Raw genomic sequence first — 21,812 nt, forward strand, 5'->3', positions numbered from 1 at the left:
GAGAGGGCGAAGCAGCAGCGCCCCTTTCCAGCAGCGCCCCTTTCCAGCAGCGCCCCTTTCCAGCAGCGCCCCTTTCCAGCAGCGCCTGCCCATTACTTCAGCTCAGCTGTAACGTGAAAAGCGCACCCTGAAGGAGTGGTGAAGTAACGGAGCTACAGCTGGCAATAATACCGAAACGTGTGTTCTGTGGGACTGGTGCCAATTCAATTCTCCTTTTCCCCAGCTGCAGTTAGTGTAAAAGCTGGTTTCGGATTGCTCGCCTAGCTCTAGATTGGCATCACTTTTGCAGACTTATTACCCTTCACCGTATGTCATATCAGGCCTGATTGTTATTCCACCGGAGACTGTCTAAGGTAACCTATTGAAATATACCCTAATTGTTCCCTTCCTCACCACTAAAGCCCCCTGTGAGGGTAGCTGTCTCTATTTCTGACCTTAATAACACTCTAACAAGAGGAGTAACTCCTGGAAAAGTGCAAAACACGTTCATTCTGTTTCCCGTTTGTGACTCTGCTTCCAGACCATTACAGAGCATTGAGGAGGACGTGGGGCTGGCAGTGGGCAGGAGCGGGACGCAACAATCCAGCCAAACATCTCCCACAGCTGTGAAAGCTGTGGAAGGGCATCGTGTAGCTCTTGTTTCCTTCAAGAGCGGTGTCCTGGTTCTGCGTGAGTTATGACCGCAAATGTCGGTGCTCTGAGCACCGGCAAAGCAAGCTGCTGATAAATTAGGTGCGGTAGCAGCAGCTGCAAAATCGCTGCCCTGCTGGCTGGGGAAAGGCAAAGTCATCAGAGAATTAAGATGAACTGCTAAGCACATTCTGCGCTCAGAAGGCAGCTTCATAGGAATTATAAGGAAGACAGCAACGCCATATAAAAGTTTTTCTAGCTTCTGCTGGAACTACAGCTGTTGTCCTTCAGGCCTAATATTCTTCCACACGATGAACTGCCCCCACTCAGCTTCTTCACACAGGATCAAAGGGGTCAGCCAGAAAAATCCATAAAGAGGTGGAACAATTCGAAGAAGAATGCAAAAAGCAGTGGCTGCTCGGAAATCAAGGTCAAATCATACCTTAATAGCTCTGGAGTACACTCCAGAGTTCAGATATCTTAAATCAGATCCTAACAGCCCCGACTGGGTACAGGACAAGAGTCCGTATCTCTCTTTAAACTCCTGTCTAGTGATTGGAAAAGCGGCTGTATGCTGCCAACAGAGAATAAGGAAATGTCTGCCTCTTTGAAAGCTTTTTGCCGATGTGAGATTGAGGCTTCACACTAGCCATGCTATAAAAATATCAGTAGGGAACCCCGAAGTAGTAGTAACCACTCAAGCTGTGCTGTGCCGGGGACATGGGAGTCCCACTGGAGCTGGGACTCGGTCATCTTCTTAGTTTAGACAAAATTATATTAACGGTATCAACTTTGAAAATTTTTTATTTTTTTTTTTTTCCAAACTTGTACTTCAGTGTAACTTGTCCTCAGTTATTTTGGTCAGGTGTCCCTCCAGTTCAGGACTTGGGACCACTATGGTGCTATTTGTACTTTTTGCAGCGTATTGTTTCAGTTACACATTAAGTGTGGCAAATCTTAGGTTTCTGTAATTTACTTTGCAGCTAGCTTCCTTTGCCCAAGCTAACTGGAAGCTAGTAAAAACTTTCCTTTAAACTAGCAACAGAAATAAAGCTGCCTTCTCTTTTTAACTCTTGCTGGCACCCAATGCTTCCTAGCGCAGAAAAATTAGATTTAAAATTACCTGTAAGCGTGACCAGCTGCATATATGAACTCTGAAACACTAAAACTTTGAATCAAAAGGATTCTGTTAGTGCAGCGCTGACATCGTGCTGTCTTCAGAAAATGCTCGGACCTAAAGAACCTGGCAGAAGTCTGTTTCGCTGAGCAGCTGACTTCCACCTGGTCAATACAGAGTAGACTGAAGCAGACCTTTAAGACTAGCTCTCTGTGCATTTCTCACTCCAGAGGTCACGAGCAAGACTTCACAGGCTCTGAAATCGAAAGACAGGACTCTTCTAATATAAATCAGCTCTGATGAGGAGTGGATGCCCATCCGCAGCCTCTGCGTCAGGACAGAGTTTTCCCCCACATGTTGTGTCAGTGGCTGCAGGGTTGCAGCAGAGCTCCGGGCTTGGGCTTGGGCTTGGGCTTTCTCCCTCAGGGGTAAAACCAGACTATGGGCTACTGTGTGCGTGTTCATTTCCCCTGTCTGAGCCCCCAGATGAATCTTGCTCTCTCGCACTGGCAACACGATGCTCCCTTAGTGCAGAAAAGGCAACCCAACTGCAGGCGAGCGGGTGGTGGCTGCCAGAGGCACGTGAACGAAGCAATGATTTAGTCCTTTAACTTGACAGATTTAGGCTCTTTCACCATCTCCGTCTGCCCTGGGATTGTGAAACCTCTTAGCACACTGCAAAATTCCTCAACAATAGTAATTCCTCTTTCCCAAAGGTATAATAAGGTGAAAAGCTGGCCCTTCTGCCTGTGGTTCGGCGTAGCTTCCACGAGGCTATAGGGCAGACTACGTGGCTGATTCATTTCTCTGTCACAAGACTGCCTGCGCCACGGTGCAAAACTGCATTATTCCCAGGGGCTGGCCTCGCTGAGGTTAAATACGTGCCTGCCTTTATCAAACGGCTTTCTGTGATTTCCGCATGTTTCACAAGACGATTGAGTTACGGGTGAGTAAAATCTACAACCAGAAACCTCAGCCCTTTTAGAAAACCAAAGAGGAGTTGCAAGGCATTGTATGCATTTTAAAAATGAGTTTTTAGGTGTTCTGACGTGCAAGTTTAACTGATGCTAATGTCAGTGAAATAATTTTTTTTTTTTTAAGAAACTCTTTGCATCTGAAAAACGCAATCGCTCCAACAAAACACAAAGCTTAACCTGCAGAAACGAAGTGTCTGCAGCCGGCAGTTGGGCTGTTTAATAAACTCCCTCGGCTCACAGCCTGTATCCGTGCTGGCTTAGTATGTGAAAAATGCACTCGGTGCCACAGTGATGTCATGAGCCCCAGGCTGATAGCTGCTTATGGCTTCCAGCTGCGCTGCTGACTGCTGGGAGGCACCGCAAGCCCAGCAGATCCCACTTTCGGTGTAAGCAGCATCCAAAACCTACCTCATTTCCAGTACCTTCTGACCCAAATCCCTGATTAGTCAGGAAAACGTTGACCACCTCTGCTATAGCTCAAATGCAGCGGCTTTCCATTCATTTTTCTGAGCTCCCTCTCCCCTTGCAGTTTGCTGCAGTTGGCCCAGTTCTGGTAACCTTCCTGCGGTGACTCGGGTAGTCGGAGTCCACGACTGCAATTGAAATCTGTGCTATTGGAGAAGGTCTGATGTGAGGCTGGCTGAGAGAGAGGGGCTGAATTTAGGAAGAATTCCTGTTCTGATGAGAGGAGAAACTCCGGAGGGATGTTTAATCACTGCAGATCAAGTGATATTAATGGTAAAGATTTTTATCCTTTGTTGTAATAACGAAATGTCGTGCTGCGTGGACATGCACTGATCGAGTTACTCTGTTCCCTTACTGGCCAGGATCCTTTCTTTGCTAACACTACTCTCCCTATAATATTTTTTCCTCCTGTTCATCTTGGCGTATCTAAAATTAGATGAACAGCTTTCCCAGGCAGGCACCTGTCCATGCTTATAAAGTTTCTGGTGTACTGTCTGAAGGCCACAAATAGATTAGTTAGCTCTTTCCCTTACTGTACGGTCTCAAAAGGGAAACTGCTGAGACCAGATCTTTCAGGAATGTAAATGACTCCCTTTGTCTATGCTACAAATGAAGAAACAAAGATAAATGTCACCCATGGTGACTCCTTTGGAGACTTATCAAGTCCGGTCAAATTGCTTTGGTTCAGGTGTTCCGAGCCAACACCATTTTCATACCTGAATTGGGAAATTGGGGATTGAACTGATGAATATGATGTATGTATTTTCAACAATTCACATATGTGTATTAGGGGTTCATCTACAGTACAGGATTCGGGGATTAGTGGAGTGCTTCTCCCCAGTCTGCAGGCTGGACTGGAACACAGAACAAGACTGAGGAAGAAATCCAATTTTCCCGGCCAGGTGATGCGGAGAGGGCAGTGTCTTCTGTGACCTGCCTGCGAGCGAGGTGTGCGGGGGAGCAGAGCTCAGCATGCGTGTTTGCACGCACAAGGTGTCAAGAATTCTAGCTCTTCTCTTGTGGTGAGTGCTCTTAGCTCATCTTTTTCACTTCAGAGAGAATAATTCCCAATGTTGGTGATTTTTCTTCTTTTGAGGTAGGTAAGACACAAACCGTGGTGGCACAACCAGGCTGCAGTTTCAGAAAAACTGCTTGAATTTAATGTTGATGAGAATCTGATGTTCCAAATTTGAGTCAATGCATCATGTGTCAGGCTTTCAGCAGCATTAACTTGCCAATACCTATAATAAAATCCTTATCCATCTGGCTATCCTTAGCCATGAAACCAAGAAAAAAATCTCAGTTCCTATCCAGCCCTAAACCTGTTTTCTTACTGAACCAGTCTGGATGTGTCATATGCCATTTAAAAGCTCCTATCAGTAACAGAGTTATAATCAGTGCTTTTGTTTGAATATTTTGCCATTTAGGGCATTAATTTTCTCACAAAACTTGCCTTGAGTAAGAGAGCACAAATTATGATTTTTTTTTTTCCTAAGTTGCATGGATAATTGATGCTTAAGAAGTATGTGGACAAAAAAAGCCTGTATGTAACTGATAGGAAGAAGAATTCATATCCACACAGCAGTTATTCTGTAAGGGGACCGGAATTTCTAGGTTGTCAACTCTTTGTTGATTATTTGCTTTCCCCCTGTGCTTTGCCCAACAGTCAAATCTGATTGTCTTTTAATGCTGCTACAGTAGGGATTTTTTTTATTACGTTGAAAAAAAGAAATTAAAACAACATTAAGGTTGCAGAAGGCAATGTTTAAAGGTAGGACGTGAGAGGAATGAGAAAGCATGTTTTACCCCATTGGGTTTTGTAGCTGTTAGCTAGGCAGCAGAGGTATGTTGACGCTCAAGAACTGTCTGTTCCTTGTCAAATTCTGAAACAAAGTGTGAAAGAAGACCAATTTAAGACCTCTTCAGTTTTTACCTCTACCTCTCCAGTCTTTGTCTCCTCCTGCCTTGCAGCCTTTCCCCCCGCCATCCTCTGCACTAAAAAAAAGGAGGCCAGCAGGCCAAGGGAGGTCATCCTCCTCCTTTACTCTGCCTTGGTGAGGCCGCATCTGAAGTACTGTGTTCAGTTCTGGGCCTCCCAGTTCAAGAAGGACAGGGAACTCCTGGAGACAGTCCAGCGGAGGGCTACAAAGATGATCACGGGAATGGAGCATCTCTCATGAGGAAAGGCTGAGAGGTCTGGGTCTGTTTAGCCTGGAGAAGAGAAGACTGAGAGGGGATCTCACCAATGCGTATAAATATTTAAAGGATGGGCATCAAGAGGATGGGGTCAGGCTCTTCTCAGTAGTGCCCAGTGACAGGACAAGGGGCAACGGACACAAACTGGAACACACGAAATTCCATCACAACATGAGGAAAAACTTCTTTACCCCGAGGGTGGCAGAGCACTGGAACAGGCTGCCCAGAGAGGTGGTGGAGTCTCCGTCTCTGGAGATATTCAAAACCCGCCTGGACGTGTTCCTGTGCAACCTGCTCTAGGTGACCCTGCTCTGGCAGGGGGGTTGGACTAGATGATCTCCAGAAGTCCCTTCCAACCCCTACCATTCTGTGATTCTCTAATCTCATAGGTAGTGCTATATTTCTCCCCATTCATCTTTTTCCTTGGACAACATTTTAAAAAGACAAAAATTCAGCCAGTACAATCAGCAAAATTCTCCTCCTTCATTAACTAAGTGCCCAAGAGACAAATGGACAAACAGCTAGGCTCTTCTATGCAAGAGGAGGCTGCAGATTAAATGATGCAATAAATTTACCCCTGGGTTAAAAATGAATTTTCTTCTAGCATAAAAATCACCTCTCAAAGATGTTGGAAACTTTACAGAATGCAGGCTAAAATGGTAGGAAATAGCCCTTTAGAGCTCTGGATGACATAATGCAGAAGTGGTGCATATCTATGGTAGTGTCCTTTACACCGTCGCTGGAAACAGCCTACTATGGCTGCAGTCATTTAGGCGGAGAGAAGAAACTCCCTGAAACAGAAGTTTGTCTTAAATACTTGAAGTTTAGTATCAAGTAGCTGTCTTCTGAATAAATGCTGTGGAATGTTGTGCACAATAAGGTAAACTGCTAAACCCAATAGTTACTGTTTTTTCCAAGATTATTGTTTTTCCCGATGAGACTCTTAACGGTGCATTTCCCATATGTTATTCACTTTATGGAACTGCATGTATTACTTCACATGTGCCTCATTTTAAATATTCAGTGGTATGTATTTTTAATTTATGACCGAATATTTCAGTACCTAAGAAGGTGGGCAAATACTATTTGTCTCATTTTTGTAGCTAAGGTGGCTAGGGAATAGGCAAGTCAATGCTTTGTGATACGATATATTGGCATTTTGCTTGTGACTAGCAGCCTCCTCAAAACTGAAAGCATGACCTTTTGTGAAATGGCACTCTTTTATTGAACAAATGTGGTTTTAATGTATTCTGTTATAGCTGCTTGCTGTTGCGATTATATGAAATGGAACTGCCTTTTGCAACTGTGAGAACGACAGCAGGAACAAAGGGCCTGAGCTGGTTTTGACTCTTCATTCTCTTCTGCAAATCTGCAAAAGGATTTGTTGTAGCCTGTGCAAAACAGTTGCTGGGAACATTAGATCTCAGCTTCCAGAGTTTTGTTATGGGGTAGCCTGAAGTCATGAGTTTGTGACGACAGAAATGAGAGAAACTTGAGCTGCAATGTTTTCGGGATTTTTTTTTTTTTTTTTTAAGTAGAAACCTTTAGTCAAGCCGAGTACGTCCTTACTCATTTGCTTGCAATTTTAACTCAAACTATAAACGAGTGGTGGCTGAGAACAGGTTATGTGAGTTCTTTGTGAAACCCCTTTCTGCAAGAGACAACATCCTCTTTCCCTCAGCTGGAAGGCTGAGAAAACGGCAGGTCAAATTTCTGCTTATACCAAAGCCCCACTTCTCGGTAGTCCTGCAGCAAGCCCAGCGTCAGCAATTGTAATTCCTGACATTTCTAAATTGGAGGAGGGGAATGAGAAGGGTAAAGGAATTCTATTTATTTTAGAGAAATATGGCAGACCTGTTCATCGCCGAGGATGTATCAGCAGAGGGCACAGACAAGAAAATAATTTTGGTAGTTCATCACTTCAAACAAAAATATATTCTAGGCCTTGTACGTAAAGAAAACCTTCAAGATATGAATCAGCACAGCCGGCAGTATGAAGGTAGGAAATCTAACTTCTCCACTGGGAGCAACACTGGGTACAGGGAGACACAACAGTGATGAGCTGGAACTACTGCCTTTGTCTCTGAACATGTCCAGATCTTGAATCATTTTGCTGCTGTTTACTTTGATAGACATAGTGAAGTACATAGGGAAAGCTCAGAAGAATACCACTGGAGCCTTATCACTAGCCTTAGTTGCACCCATGGACATAGAAGCTTCTGAGGAAGTAAATGACCTCTTCATTAAAAAGAACTGAGATGTTAATGATTGAGATATTCATTATTCCTTTTTGTCTAAAAGGAAGATAGCAGGAAAAATGCATTAACATTGAGGAGAGAAAGACTGTCATTAATAACACCTGGATTCAAAAATTGGGATCGGCTATTCTACTAATAACACATGGAGGGAAACTGAAGGCCAGATGGACCCAGTAGGAGCTCCCCAAGGCATCCATGACATGAGATCCACTTAGGACATAGCTCGGATTGGTGGTTCCTGGGGCTGTTTATGAAGATGTGTCTCCAAAGCGTGACTGGGCTTTGACAGATCCTTTCTCTTCCTCTTCCAGAACAACTCATAGCCCAACCGGGGAGTATCTCCAGCCATAAATGACCTCTGCATAGGGAGGCAATTGCCAGCATTTCCTACAGCAACCATGTGATGGCTGGATGCGGTCTGGCAGCTCTGTGTGTGTGACTCATGGTGGATCTGGGCCTGAGGTTTTCTTTCTCTTGTTTTGTTGCCTTCTTATGTTTGCCTTTAAATTAAACAGTAAGGAGTAATGAAGAAGAAGGATGGTCTTGTGGTTAAATTTATCCAAGTTGTCAAACTGGAACTGGGAACTATTTCTGGCTCCGCCACATATATGGCCACGGACAAATAATGTAGTATCTCTGGGTCTCAGGGTTTTCCCATTCGTAAGACGAGGATGAAAGCCCTCTGTGGGTGATTGAATGCTTGAGTGCCTTGATTCCCAACCGAGAGAGCTAGAGAAAATAAAAATAGGATTTTGAAATTGATAGTAAAAATAGATAGCTGATAATTATTCTGTCAGCAGCTCTTCTCCGCTCAGTCAGAGCAGTTCTGGTTGTCGGTGGGTAAGGTGATGCCCTGCGCTACCCGTCCCGCAGCCCCTTTGCCACAGCTGGGCTATCGCATGGAGACATAGGCAGGTGCTGGTCTACGTGCCAACGAGATCTGAGACAGAAAGTGGCATACGTGTAAGAGTTTATGGTCTTACCTCGCTCTCTAGGTGTACCTGAAGAAGTAGTTTATCCTGTTGTATGCACAGGAACAGCACTGAGCTGTAAAGCAAGAGTCAATCTCTGGCTTTCTCTGACTACTCCAGTGGGCTTTACAGTGTTAATGGTGAATAGCAGAGAAATGGCGTATTTATTCATTCTGATTTCACTAGCTGTAATGGGAAGTAATTCCCCTGAAGTCAATGGGATTGCAGTGGTGTAAGAGCTGTATCAATTTCTGTGCCCTCAGGCTGATGATAAAAATAATGTATGACCATACTGTAGCAAACACCTTTTAGATATAGAAAAAGCCTCGGGGCAGCGAAACATTCTGTAAATGATACCAAAGCAACATATTTAGCAGATGAGCATTTAAAAAGTAGGAGCCTGAGGAAGGCTTACTGCTTGCCCAGTATACAGGGCTCTCGCCAATATTTTGCCTTTCCACCTCAGCATAGAGGTTCAGCTCTCCTAGAAGAAAGACTTCTGCACCGGCCATTGCTGGTGGGCCCAAAAAAGTTCACAGTAAGACAAAAATGTTCTGTCCCCATAAAAGATGGAGAGGTAGTTTGAAAATGGCAACAGTCATCTTTCTGGCTACTCCAGCTTAATGCTTAGTGCGGGAAGATGGACCAAAAACAGGAGGAAAAAGAGGAAGGAGGCTGTGGAACTGAGGGGACAAAACCTTTTGCTGTAGCAGAGGGTAACCCCCTCCTATGGCAAACTCGGAGCACGAGGCTCAGCCACGGCCAGTGACCTTCCCCTCCCTGTGGCCACAGCCGCAGCCTGGCGTGGTGGCTCCCCTCCTCTTCGTGACACTGGCCTGGGGGCCCCGGCGGGTGGAGGTGATTGAGCAATGGGTAGGGAACCGAAAAAGCAGGGTGGATGGAAGCTAAGAAACCAAAAAGGAATTTGGCAACAGGAGGGTACACGGTAAAGATGAAACAGGGAAGAGAACAGTGTTGCTTTTTTGCCTTCAAGAACGTGGTATGGGTCATTATTCCTTAAAAAAAAGAAAAAAAAGGCATTTGATCCAACCTCCCCAAGGTTATATGGCTGCAGTTATGAGAAGTGGGATGGGAGGGGGCAGAAGCCACAGGTCGCTGGGGGCAACTAGAACGATGCTCACGTCAGGCAGGTGATGAAGGAGAGGGTGGGCGGTGGGGGGAAGCAGTAAGGAGATCATGAAGAAATGTTTTCTCTTCTGTGCTGTCCCTGCTTTAGCGCAACAGGGTCTGCTTTGGTTCCGAAGGGGCGGGAGGCTCGAGGGAGAGAAAAAAAGAAGGCAGAGCTCACACCTCCCTTTCACTGCAGCTGATCAGTCTTTTTTTCATCTATAATAGAGGATTTGGGTACATCCCACACACAGCTCTCACCTGATTAGTTAAAGGGGATTATTTTAATGCAACTTTGAGGGTACGCAGTCTTAAATCAGCTTTAACTTTACAGGAGCATATTAACTGCAGTGACTTTTTTTTTTAATAATAATTTTTTTAAAATCACTACAAGCATGTCCTGAGAGAAGGTTGCAGCACTTTTACTGCAATAGCTGAAACCTTCGCGAGTTTTGTGAAGGAAAACTCTGCGTTTGCCCGTTTCATACCCTGGTCAGAAAAATTGCTTTTCACTTCTTAAGTCAAGCCCAGAGAGATTCACCCAGTAAATGACAGTAAGAAACAGGTTATTCTGCACGGTGGCGGTGGGGGGAAGGGACAGCTTGCTCCAGGGAGTTGAGGGTGGAAGTTCCTCATTGGAAAGCTACCGGGGAAAGTACCAGTACTGTGCAAGGAGAGCGTGATTGGGAGATGGGGGAAACATTTTTAAGGTATGGAGGGAATAAGGGAAGCAAGCCCAGGGAAGCAGTTGGGCTTGGGGGATGGTGGTGCTGGTGGATACTTAAGCAGCTACATCACCAGTCCAAAATATCTCAGTTACTAAAAGCTGCCTACAACTTAGTTATTTGCTTTTTCCAACAGGGAAAATATTATGTCTTGTGGGAAGTCATGAGGATGACATACCCATGAACATTGCATATTTGATCACTAATAATATAAAGTAAACATCTTTTAAATATTTCCAGCAACATCTGTCCTAGTTTAACTACTGGTTCATGTTGCATTCCTTTATGGAATTATACTCATCCCAGAAAGCAGAGCGTGTGTCACTGCCATCCATTACAAGAATTAAACTTGTGGGATTTTCCCTGTCTGTTGAAGCTGAATTCCCTTCAACCCTTAAAACACGTTTTCTCATTTTCCACCATTGCATAATGCTGATTCTCCAAAAGTTTGAGTACTTGCCTGTGATCTTATATATTTAATATTTGGCTTGGCTAAAAAGGGAGCACGGTGAGATAGTGATTTCACTCACACTGGGGGAAAAATCCAGAAAAAGGAGCTGCCCCAGTTCAATAGGAATACAAGATTAATTTTCTGGAAAAAAAGAAAACCAAACCAAAATGTCTTTGAGCCAATAGGAGAGATTAGTCTTGCTCTCCAAAGGGGGAAAAACATCAATAAATGACTTAAAACTGAAAATAGCAAACAATAGCAAAGAAGAATGTGGACAGAACTCCCCCTGTAGCCACAGATGCTGAAGCCACCCAGACAAGGCACGTTTGTCCTGTGCTAAGGTGTATAGATTGTATGTGCCAAAATAGAAAGTAATGTATTAAGCAGGTATACGTATTAGCATTTTGGAGTAAAAGATTTCATTTTTACTGACAGGCACTGCCTTCTTGGTAGATTTACCATTTTTGCCAAAAAAGTAACTTTTTTTTTTTACAGCAAAATTTACAATACATCCAATACAATGAGCAAAAGTGTGGGTATATACCACAACTGAAATAATTATTTTTGGGGGGAAAACAACCTTTCTGGTAGCGAAGAGACAACTTTTTGTTAGAATAAGAAAAACAAAGAAAAAACTGTTCTGTTACTAGAATAGTAAATTTCCGGCAACTTTAAAAAGTTCTGGATGTGAATTCTCTGTGACTTTGAATTATGCAGAAAAGTCTTTGGAGGCCATGAAATACAGACATGTATTGGTCCCTGAACTGCTTCTGAAAAAGTCATTTTTTTCTCTCCCAATATACAAAGCGACTGAGAAAAAGCAAACCAAAGAAATGCAAGGATCTTACAGCTCCATCCGTGCTATAGAGAAACTGAGGTGTGTCAGGTGCCAGTTTCTCTATAGGGATGTTTTCCTCTCTTCCGTCATTGCAGGAATGTTGCCGGTCACCAAGTTTTGGTAACCTGTAAGATGAGGGTAGCTGACGTTGTGCAGAAGGAGAAAGGTTGGGAAGAAGAGGGGAAACCCCCAAATTTCGCAATAAAACAGATGTCCAGACATAAGATGGGGCCAATCTGTTTTACGGAGACGGTACCAGCTCAAACACTCCTGTGGCAGCAGTTCCTTCTGTCCGTGAGGTGTATATTCTCCCACTACCAATCTATGGATTGTTAGAGTTGTTTAGCATTTCGGAGCATCGGTAAGCATTTTGGCTCACTCACCCAAGCAAGACAGAAACAAGGAGAGGATAGGTGTATGAGGCCAGGTTTCCCTATGGGGATGTCTACCCCTGCATGAGGTTGGCTTGCCTGCTGATGCTCCTGTGTCAGTTGTCCATACTATCAGTGTAAATCCCCTCACTTCTCATTGGCATTGAAACCACTAACCTGGCATTGGACTGCTGATATCGCAGCCTCTCTTCCCTGTAAAGGTTGTTGGACTCTGGTTTTGGGTACAGAAATGAGAAAAGGATATTGGGGAGTGGGACTGAAAGAGCAACTATGGCTAGGCTTTTGTTTTTCCTCTTTCTTTTTCTTTTTTTTTTTTTTTTTTTTTTTTTAAGATTAGATGCAGACTCTGCAAATCAGAGATAGCAAGACTGACCTTAAGATACAGAGTTAGTTTCCATAGCAATAAGACCTATGAGTTCTCAAAATATTCAAGTCTCTATTAGGCTAGAAGGAGATAAAAATAATTTGCTTACATAAGGGCATGCCAGATCTCCTCCAGCAAAGCTCTCAACTTTAAGCGCATGAGTATTAAGATAATGGAGCTCCACATGTACCTGACTCTTTTGCTTGCCTGGGAACGAAACACCCTTGGTGAAAAGAGGTTTTATGTCCCTCGCTGACCCTTTTTCAACCCTGACCCCCCTGCCCAGGACCTTTGCCTGTGCTTCCTGCTGTCGAGTTATCTTTAATGCAGACTTTGGGTTTTTCCATGGGACAGATTGGTTCCTCTCTACTGAGAATGAGGGGCAGCATCAAGCACCGCTCCTTCCTCCAGCCTCCTCTCTAGCTTGGCTGGGGGCACCTTTGACCCTCCACCTCGCGATTCCAGTGAGATCAGATACACTTGCAAAGAGGAAGGAGCACGCTCTGAAAATACATGTGCTGAATAGGTATGGACTCGCAGGAAATCTCCTTGTCCCTTCTGCCCTGTCTCTTCAACAGGGTCTAGGTGGACTTATAAAGTTGTGACTGATCACGCACTGCATTTCTTAACCTCTGACCCTGCAGCATCCCAACCAGGATGGCGTGAAGGGAACGGGAAGTCTCCGCCACCGCCCCACGCAGAGCACACCGCTGTGGTAGTGCACCAAAGAGGTATGTCTGGCCACCCTGTAGTTATCCCCAGCAAATGCCACGCTGCTGTTAATTAACCTAATGTAAGTTGGATGGAGCTCATCCAGAATAACATTGCAAGGGCAGGACCTCAAATTCAAAAGAATTCCACCATCCATTTTCAGTTGTTTTGCTGTAAAAAGGCATAAAAAGCCACCAGTGAACATGCTTGAGTCTAGTCTTTTTGTAACCAGCGGTACCAAGTCATATAGTAGCCTGTGAAACTGATCTCTGAGAACACTGCGTTCCATTAGAAAAATCTGAAATATGTTCCTTGTACTCATGAATTGCAACAAAGTTATTTAGTTTTGAAATGCTTTTCACAAATTAAGCATTGATTATAAGAGTGAAGAGAGTCAGGACTGAAAGGTATGTCAGGGAAAGGAAAAAGCCTGTGGTGAAAAATAATCCCCTGAATATTTCAGATAGTTTCTAAAAAAAAAATGGTGTTAATGACTTTAAGAATCTCAGCATATAAGGAAGAACTAATTTAATTTTCTAATAGTGCAACCTTTCGTGAGACACTCCATTAGCTAATTGAATGCATTTAATTTCTTTAGTTCCAACTTGGGTGACTTTGTTTTCCTATCCACCTTCCTACGGTGAAAAGCAAATAAACCATTCCCCAGGAGAAAATTGCTGCTTCTTTGTTCAACAATCTATTTATCCAAGTGCTTAATAAGGTGCGTGTTTCATGAATGCTTTACAAAAATGCAATGCTGCCTGATGGTGCTGGCTGCCTTCCAGCGCTGGACTGAAGACCACAGATTTTGTGGAAGGGATTTTTACGTTTTAGCTTGTCACCAGGCTACAGGAGTCTCAACAACACGCTACTATAATAACCAAAATAAGCAGTAAGTTGATAATGACTTCCTACTCCCGGCACGCTAGGAAGCATTCCCGTGCCGTAGTTTCGAAAGCGGCTGCAGCTTTTGAAGACCAGCTGGCCCATCTGTTCCCGGTACTGCTGCTACTACCAGCAATGTGGAAGTTCAGCTCGGAGGAGCTGCTCAGGCTTTTTGTGGGTCTATCCATCGCACCCAGTCAAGCCCACAGCAGCTGTGGCAGCTCCAGGCTGTAGAAATAGGCCGGGGGAAAAAAAAAAACAGCTTAATATGCTGTGAGAGCACCTTGTGCTATGGGGCAGCGTGCGGGGCAGCAGTGTCCTGAGGGCAGCAGCTCCCATTCCACAGCGTACGGAGGTGAGAGCAAAGGGGAGGGAGGAAGAGGCTGAGCAGAGTCGTGTCTGTGTGTCCGTCTGCATGGCCTTGCCCTCCCCCAGCACATCCGAGGCAATGCAGAGATGTGGTTACGTCTGCTGAGCAGGGGCGGGACAGGTTTCCCCAGTCCCGGGAGCAGGTGGGCATGTTTGGAGACCCGCTGTGACTGTCGATGCACTTCAGTCATCACCTGCTGCTTCCCAGGTGAGTTCTAGGGAATTTAGCATTTCCCATTTTCCAGTGGAGGTCATTGCCTTGAACTCATTAATATACCGTGTTTCCCAGTGGTTACTCTTGGGGGAAGGAGGGGAGGTAGAAAAAACTCCTTGGGTGGGCCTTCTCCATAAATGGCCTTAGTTCTTTCCACTGCTCCATATTTTATATGGGTTCCACTATGAATGCTTCGGCAGTCAAAACTCCTGGTCATGGTGAACCTCTGGCATGGTGTAAGGTCTTTTCACATGCATGGTTTTGCTGGAAGAGCTTGGCCACTCTCATAAGGGCTTTTTCTACTGTCGCTCTCCAATTTCTGTAACACATCCCTAGCTGAAGACGATTATTGCTAATTATTGCTTTATAAACCTGAGATTTCTTTCAAGATGCATTAATCAAAGTAACCGGAAAAAATTATTTCCCACTGAAAAATAAATGGGATTCTGTGAAACAGGGCGCTCTCTTCAATGGGGATTAAATATTCCCTGGAGAGCTCTTCTAGCTGCTTGAAATGTATTGTAGTTTAGCTCTGGAATACTTCTATTGATTTATGACAAATATCAGCTAAATACTCTATTCTCAATGGTTTTCTGCAGCAGTGGGTGCCAGCAGTAGGCTTTCGTTAGATCTGTTGAGCTTCAAAGTCAAGTATGCCAATAATTTGCCTATTCCAGGAATTCTCAGAGAATGTCCTCATAGGGCACAGATTAGAGCAAATTTTAAAAAAATTAATAAGTGGTTACCATGGGTTTTGGTACCGATGTGTTGCTTTATCTTCAGCAGCCTGTCGAATCGGTCCTCTCTGTCAAAGAAACAAAAAAAGCGTGGTACAATGTTAACCTTAAGGCGTATGTGCCACTCTCAAATGGAGGTGGGAAGGAAGACTAGGTCGATTGGAGATATGACAAAGAAACTAGAAAATGCAAAAAATAACAATCGCTACTAGCTTCCACACTGTGCAAGGGCTGAAGAGACAGTGGGCTCAGCAGCAGTTTGACTCACTTAAAATTTTGAAAAGAATATCTAAAGAGGTAATATAGTGTCACTCACAGTCATGCCTTCCTGCAGATTTTTTAAGCAGAGGAAGAGTTTTTGGAAAGGTAAGGGATTATTTAAAAGGCATCCAAAGGTCACAAATGGAAAACAGAAAAGGGATAAAACCCAAAGTCCATGACAGACTGTAACTCTGGGATCACGGGACACAAATGCAGCCAGGATAGCAAATATCACTGTAAATAAGTCAAGGTTCAACCTTCAGTAATAAGCCGGTTTTTAAACTTAACTTGCTTGGGTGAGATTACCACATGTATTACATTTGTCTTGGGGAGAGAAGCAGCAGCACAGCGTATGTGTTTGTCAGCAACACCTACACCCCGAGTAGTCTTTATTTGAATTCCTGTCATGCTTATCTGCAGGCAGGACTTGGACCATATGTTGGGAAAAGAATTGGTACAAATAGCTGAATCAGAGCTCCTCTGAAGCTCAACAATCAGAGTGGCATGATTGTCCTGCCTGACTTCCCTGCTTCTTCGTCTTATTTGCTTGGTGCAATTGTTCAGGTCCTGTGCAACCAAACAGCAAAAATGTCAGACACAGATTAGGCGGTGACAACTGCTTCGGCAATTTCTTTTTCCTTAGCCCACGGAATTCAAGTAGTGTTGAAGCTGTAGCTCATGATTTGCCCAAGCTGTACTTAGAACTGGCCCACCTCCTCCAGTTTGTCTCCCCACTCACAGCTGTCTTTCACCCTGTTCTCCTCTTTCTCTTTGTTTTCCGTAGGACTGTACTAAAAGAATTGTGTCTGTCTGGCGGCCTCCTTCAACTGCTGAAGGATTTAGACAGCCACTTGAATAAGTAAGCGTCCCCGTTCCCAACCAAAGGCAGAAAAGAGATACCGTTGTCCACGTGAACCCGTGCCGCAGTTGCAGCACTAGTGAGTCTGAGCATTTTTGGAGGGAAAATTGCTTTTCTCTCGTATGGGTGTCGAGTTAGAGACAGCCCAGTTAGAGACATGACGAGGCAGCAGCTGGGTAGACATTGGTGCTTGGGCTCAGGCGCGCAGATTTATCCCTGTTGCTCAGATGGAGAAGGTCTTGCCAGCACTCCCGCGGCTGTCGCAGCAGCCCACAGCACAGCAGGGGACACCGACCCTCCTTCCCACCCCAGGCATTGCAGGCTGGGCCGGGGCAGGATGCAGGCGGCTCCCCCCACAGCAGCCCCCCGAGCTGTCTGGCCTGGTGACGTGGGGGACAGCAGGGCATCCTGCGTGGGCACATCCTTCACAGCAGCCTCTGGGAGTTACATTTCTGGGCGCTGTCTTTTTTCCCCCCGATAAGGCATGTTGAGAGATAAGGAGAGCCTATAACAGTTCTGTTTCTCAGAGATGCCAGAGGAGATAAACCGAAGTTTTTCTGTGGTTTTCTCTGGCAGACGTGAGCAAACCCTAGTGAAATGAGCAGCAGCAAATTACTCTTAAAAACTTTAATTGGGTTTGACTCCACTGTACCATTTGCACAAAAGGGAGATGATTCCTGCCTTGGGGGAGGTTTAAGCTCCCAGATCACTTTTGCCTACTACAGCTTGAGAACCAGAGCTCTACTGGGTGTATCTACCCCCCTGTACCAGCTGGGTGTGCTCAGGCTGGAGTTCATAGAGTCAAGTGCCTCAAATCAGTTGAATCCATATTGCCTTCAGGGTCAAAAGCACAAGTCCCTGACACCACTTACCCCACGCTTGCTCTTGCTTGTCTGGACAGGCAGCGTGGCTATTTCGAGAAAGTGCAAGCAACATCAAGGACTGGGGGATTTGGGCCAAGCGTGAGGTCAAAGCCGACATGACAGAGCAATTAGACAATCAGCTTCTGAAATCAGTGGCTATTAAGCATATGTAGCCCAGACATCATGGTGATTGGCACGTAGCAGTGCTGATGCTGTCTGTTAGCTGAACCAGCAGCTCCTTGCTGCAGATACAGGCGTTCTTTGGGGAGAGCAGATGTCCTGCCTTCAGTCCCTCTCCCCCCACTCGGGCCGTTAGGGGTGGCAGGGCGGGTGGAGTTGTCCCCTGGGTTGGATTTGGCCCGTGGATCACAGTGCAAAGCTTTCTGTGTTAGGAGAGGGCTTATTACCGCAGAAGCATTTAGATTGTTACCGCTTGAAAAAAGCTTAATGAAAGTAGTATTTTAAAGGGTTTTGGTTTCATGGCCCTAGCTGTCACGGAAGCAAGCACAATTAAGAAAGAATTAAACTAGAGTAAAAGTCAGGAAAAAAAGAGGCAAAACAACTGTTTTGGTCAGTAGGTTAGGGAATGCTGCTCCTTGGGTCTAGCTGGGGGGTTATCTGTCTGGAGCAAGGCTGGGGGTGCCAGCTGCAATTGCGCACAGCAAAGCAAACTCCACACAGGTTGCTGACCTGCAGAGGTGTCCCACACTGAACAACCAGGTCAGGCTTCAATGCGCTCAGCGTTTGCAAAGATACGAACTTTGTGCTGAAGTCCCTTCTCACATTAAAACAAAGTATGACTAAAGTATGGCTTTTGCTATCATATATAATTTTCCTTGCTCTTAGTAAGCGCTTATGCAGAACTATGAGAGCGCCTGGTACTTCACCGATCAGAAAAATTGCTTCCCTGCAGCGATTGCTCAAGGGGGGGTGGGGGCAAGGACTTCTTGCGGTGAGATTGCATAGCATGAAAGGCAGCTAGATTTGGAGATGGAAGTGCGTAGCCCTTCTGCAGTGCATTGATTTTCACTCTCTAGCTATTGCGAAATAGGCCTGGGTGGTTATATTTGTAATGATTTTATTTACTGGAAAGCAGCTAACGATATTTATGGATTTGGGCACAATTTTGCAAAACTTTCTACTGGGAAAAAAAGAAAAAATTTTGCAAAAACAGCTTCAAAATGTCTTTTTTTTTTTTCCTATTTTGAAGGAAAAATAAGTGCTTTAGGTTTTCCAATACTAGAAAAATATTTTTCTTTTGGTTTACCCAAAATATTTTCTCTCCGTTGTTTTCAAGTTCATTGGCCAAATACAAATAACAGGTTCTTTCATCCTTTTCTGTGGATACAAAGAGAGTGTCTGTTTGTCATTTTAACTAAGGAATTTCTTTTGCGTTTATTCAAACTGATTGTTGTCTTTCTTCCATCTGAAGGGTTACTGTATTCTTGATCTTGAAAAATTCAGCGTAATACAAAATAATATTTTTGTCTCTACAAAGACATTGTTTAAAACATCATCTAGCGAAATCATCCTCAAGAAACCAAAAGCGTTTGTCTAGAAAGAGGGTGCGTTTGTTTGGTGCAATCAAGGAGACATAAATAAGGGTTGCAAAGTGTCATCTCTATGGCGACAGCATTAAGGCCCTTGTTCAGCATGCAATGTGCTTTCACGTTCAGAAATTTGGGGGTGTTATCACTGGCAGAAGCACTGTGAGTTAGGAATTACCACTTTGTACAATATGTTTGAGAGCATTATTTTAATCAGGCTGGGTGGCTTAAAACACGCTTGGTTAGAATATCTCAACAGCGTCTCTCTCGTGTAAAGGAAAGTCAATATAAGCACCATATTATAGCTTACAATTCGTTAAAGATCATATGGTAAATAATGAGCTAAAAGCTTTATTTTTTTAATAAATTGTTCTAAAAGCTATTTAATGTAACTTCACTAAGCAGCTTAAATTGTTTTCATTTTAATCTGTGTTGAGAGCAGTATCTGCAGATCAGAAATGAGAGTAGTGGAATTATTTGTTGATGCTTAGATGTTTAAGAGAGATTTGGAATCCATGTCTGTTATTGATTTTACATGAAGAAAATGGTTTAGAGCTGTTTTAGTACTAGAAAAAGCCCACTTAGAAATACAAAGTAGACCATAAAATCTATAGGCTATAAAAAAGAAACCCCACTGAATACTGAAAGTTCATTCTATATTGGAGAGTTCATTGATGAATAGACAGATGATAATGGGGAAAAAAAATATGTTGTATTACGCTAAATTTTACCTGCCCTTTGCCACACTGGGAACCAGAGGGCAAGGCAGGAGGACCTCCGGTCGCCTACGCAGAGCTCAGCTTTTGCATGGCCGGAGCTGCAGAATGTGTCAGGCTGCGACAGCACATTTTACACAGCAGCTTCTTCCATAATTCAGAGATCTAACATCCTCCTTCCCTGGTATTAAAATCTGGACCGTGTGTTGGCACACGGCAGTGCCCCTGGGAGGTGCCTACTCACGTCAGACAAGTCTTTCTTAAATGACTGCTGCTTCCGAAGGACACACAACTCTGCGCAAAAGTATCAAAACACCCCTTAGTACTGCATATCAGTGCTTTTTTTCGGTAAGAAGGAAGAGAATTCAGGTGCACGTTGTTAAATTCAGAAAATATCACAAACCTAGTGTATAGGTATAACACACACATACTCATACACGGAGGTTATGGATAAGTGTAATATATACACACACCCTTATTTGTGTTTTCACAAGTTCGGACTCACACCAGATTTGTTTCAGCAGGAAATGTTTTTTGAGTGATGGCAGGAGATGTTAGCCAATACAACAGTTCTTCCCAGGACTGTACATCTATGCAGACTTTGCAGAGAAATGATAATGAAGATTCAGGGTTTGACCTAGAAAGGTGGTGCACAGCAGGAACGCAAAAAGGGTGTCCTCAGGGATCAAATGAGGCTTGCAGGCTGTCTGAACGCTGTTGACTTTTGTCCCTCTGCATGACATTAAGTCACAAAGAATCAACCCCTAGAAACTAAAGATTTATCAGTTTCATACCAGATATCACTTCCTTTCAGACAGATCTGATCCAGTCAGGCTTCTTAATTTCAATGGTCAGTGAACTCAGAAGAGTAGCTCCATCCACTTAACACACTTCCACCTGCAGCTACTTCCATGCCGTGCTACTGAATATATTCCCTTGCTTGTGAACAGCTGCGAGCAGGGGGAAAAAGATTGGGTGAGTTCCTTCTCTTCCTCGTTCATCCAGGTGGGAGGATCAAAAAGGAAAATCTACCTCTTGCTTGCTTTTCTTCTCCCTGGGGAGGGCGGGGGTGGAGGGGATGGTCTGTTCTGTGCTTGGGAGCAGAACACCAGATCCCCATGAGGACTAAAATAGGGCTGCTGTTCAGAGCTGATAACCCAGTGGCTGGTCTTTTCTACTTGAGGGGACTCCAAGTCAGCTACAGATTTGAGAAGCCCTACAACTTTTCTTCAAAGGTCCTCAAGAAGCACAAAAGACCACTTGAGCTCAAAAGCTGATTTCAAATGAGCAGATATTAAGTCAAGGCGAATTTTACAACTGCAGAGAACTGGCTGAAACCAGACTCTGAAAGGTTGGTACACACACCTAACTCTGCTTGCTCAATCCATGTGGCGTTGGTCCTGTCTTCCAGGTCCGCTCCTGCCCTAATAACCTTTCACTAGCTTCCTGGATTACAGCAAACGCTACACACTGTCCTTTCGCTCCCCAAAATTGTTTTTCTTTCCATCACTTCAGGATCCTGTGCCTCCGCTGTTCCCGGCAGTTTTCTAATCCCTGCTATGCCCCAGCTTTCCAGTTCCCAAGATTTCTCATTTCTACTTGCTTTTTCTACCTGTCTCTCTCTGTCCTTGGAAAGCTTCCTCCCTGCCAAGCAGGCTCATTTGCTCCCAGGAGGGACCAATTTCCCTCACTGCGTCCACTCAATGACCTGCATCTATTTTCATTATGGTGTCTAACAGACAAAAAACCATGAATAACCTACGTACTTTCTCTATTTTTGGTGTTTTAAGAATGGTATCCGTGGAGGGATACACAGCGATCAATGTAGACACACTGCAGCACAATATAAGTGCACCTTAACTACTGAAAAAGCTTGTTTTAGGAAAAAATCCATCACAGTATTTTTCACACAGCCCTAAAAAACCCAAACCCCTATGCTATTTTGGGCTTCTAAAACTACTGCGCAATCAACATAGCAATGTTAAATATACACAGATTATCACGTGTGAATTTGCATGTATGCGTATAAGAAAAATGTGATGTACATCATATCTACATATATAAATATAAACTACAGCTTGATTCCTGAAAAAGATTTAGGGCTTTTTATTATAATCTTATGCAATTACAAATTCAGC

At 44.2% G+C, this 21,812-nt stretch overlaps 1 protein-coding gene across 1 annotated transcript in view; it reads right to left on the bottom strand.

The window, feature by feature from the left end:
• The window catches only part of SPMIP2 (sperm microtubule inner protein 2), a 35,338-nt gene that overhangs the window by 4,583 nt on the left and 8,943 nt on the right, over nucleotides 1-21,812 (bottom strand). Inside the window, exon 3 of the mRNA XM_063336282.1 lies at nucleotides 15,438-15,496. Coding sequence (XP_063192352.1) covers nucleotides 15,438-15,496 — 59 coding nt within the window. The remainder of the gene's footprint in view (nucleotides 1-15,437; nucleotides 15,497-21,812) is intronic.

Source organism: Chroicocephalus ridibundus, chromosome 5 (assembly GCF_963924245.1).
Source record: "Chroicocephalus ridibundus chromosome 5, bChrRid1.1, whole genome shotgun sequence".
In the NCBI taxonomy this organism is placed as follows: domain Eukaryota; kingdom Metazoa; phylum Chordata; class Aves; order Charadriiformes; family Laridae; genus Chroicocephalus; species Chroicocephalus ridibundus.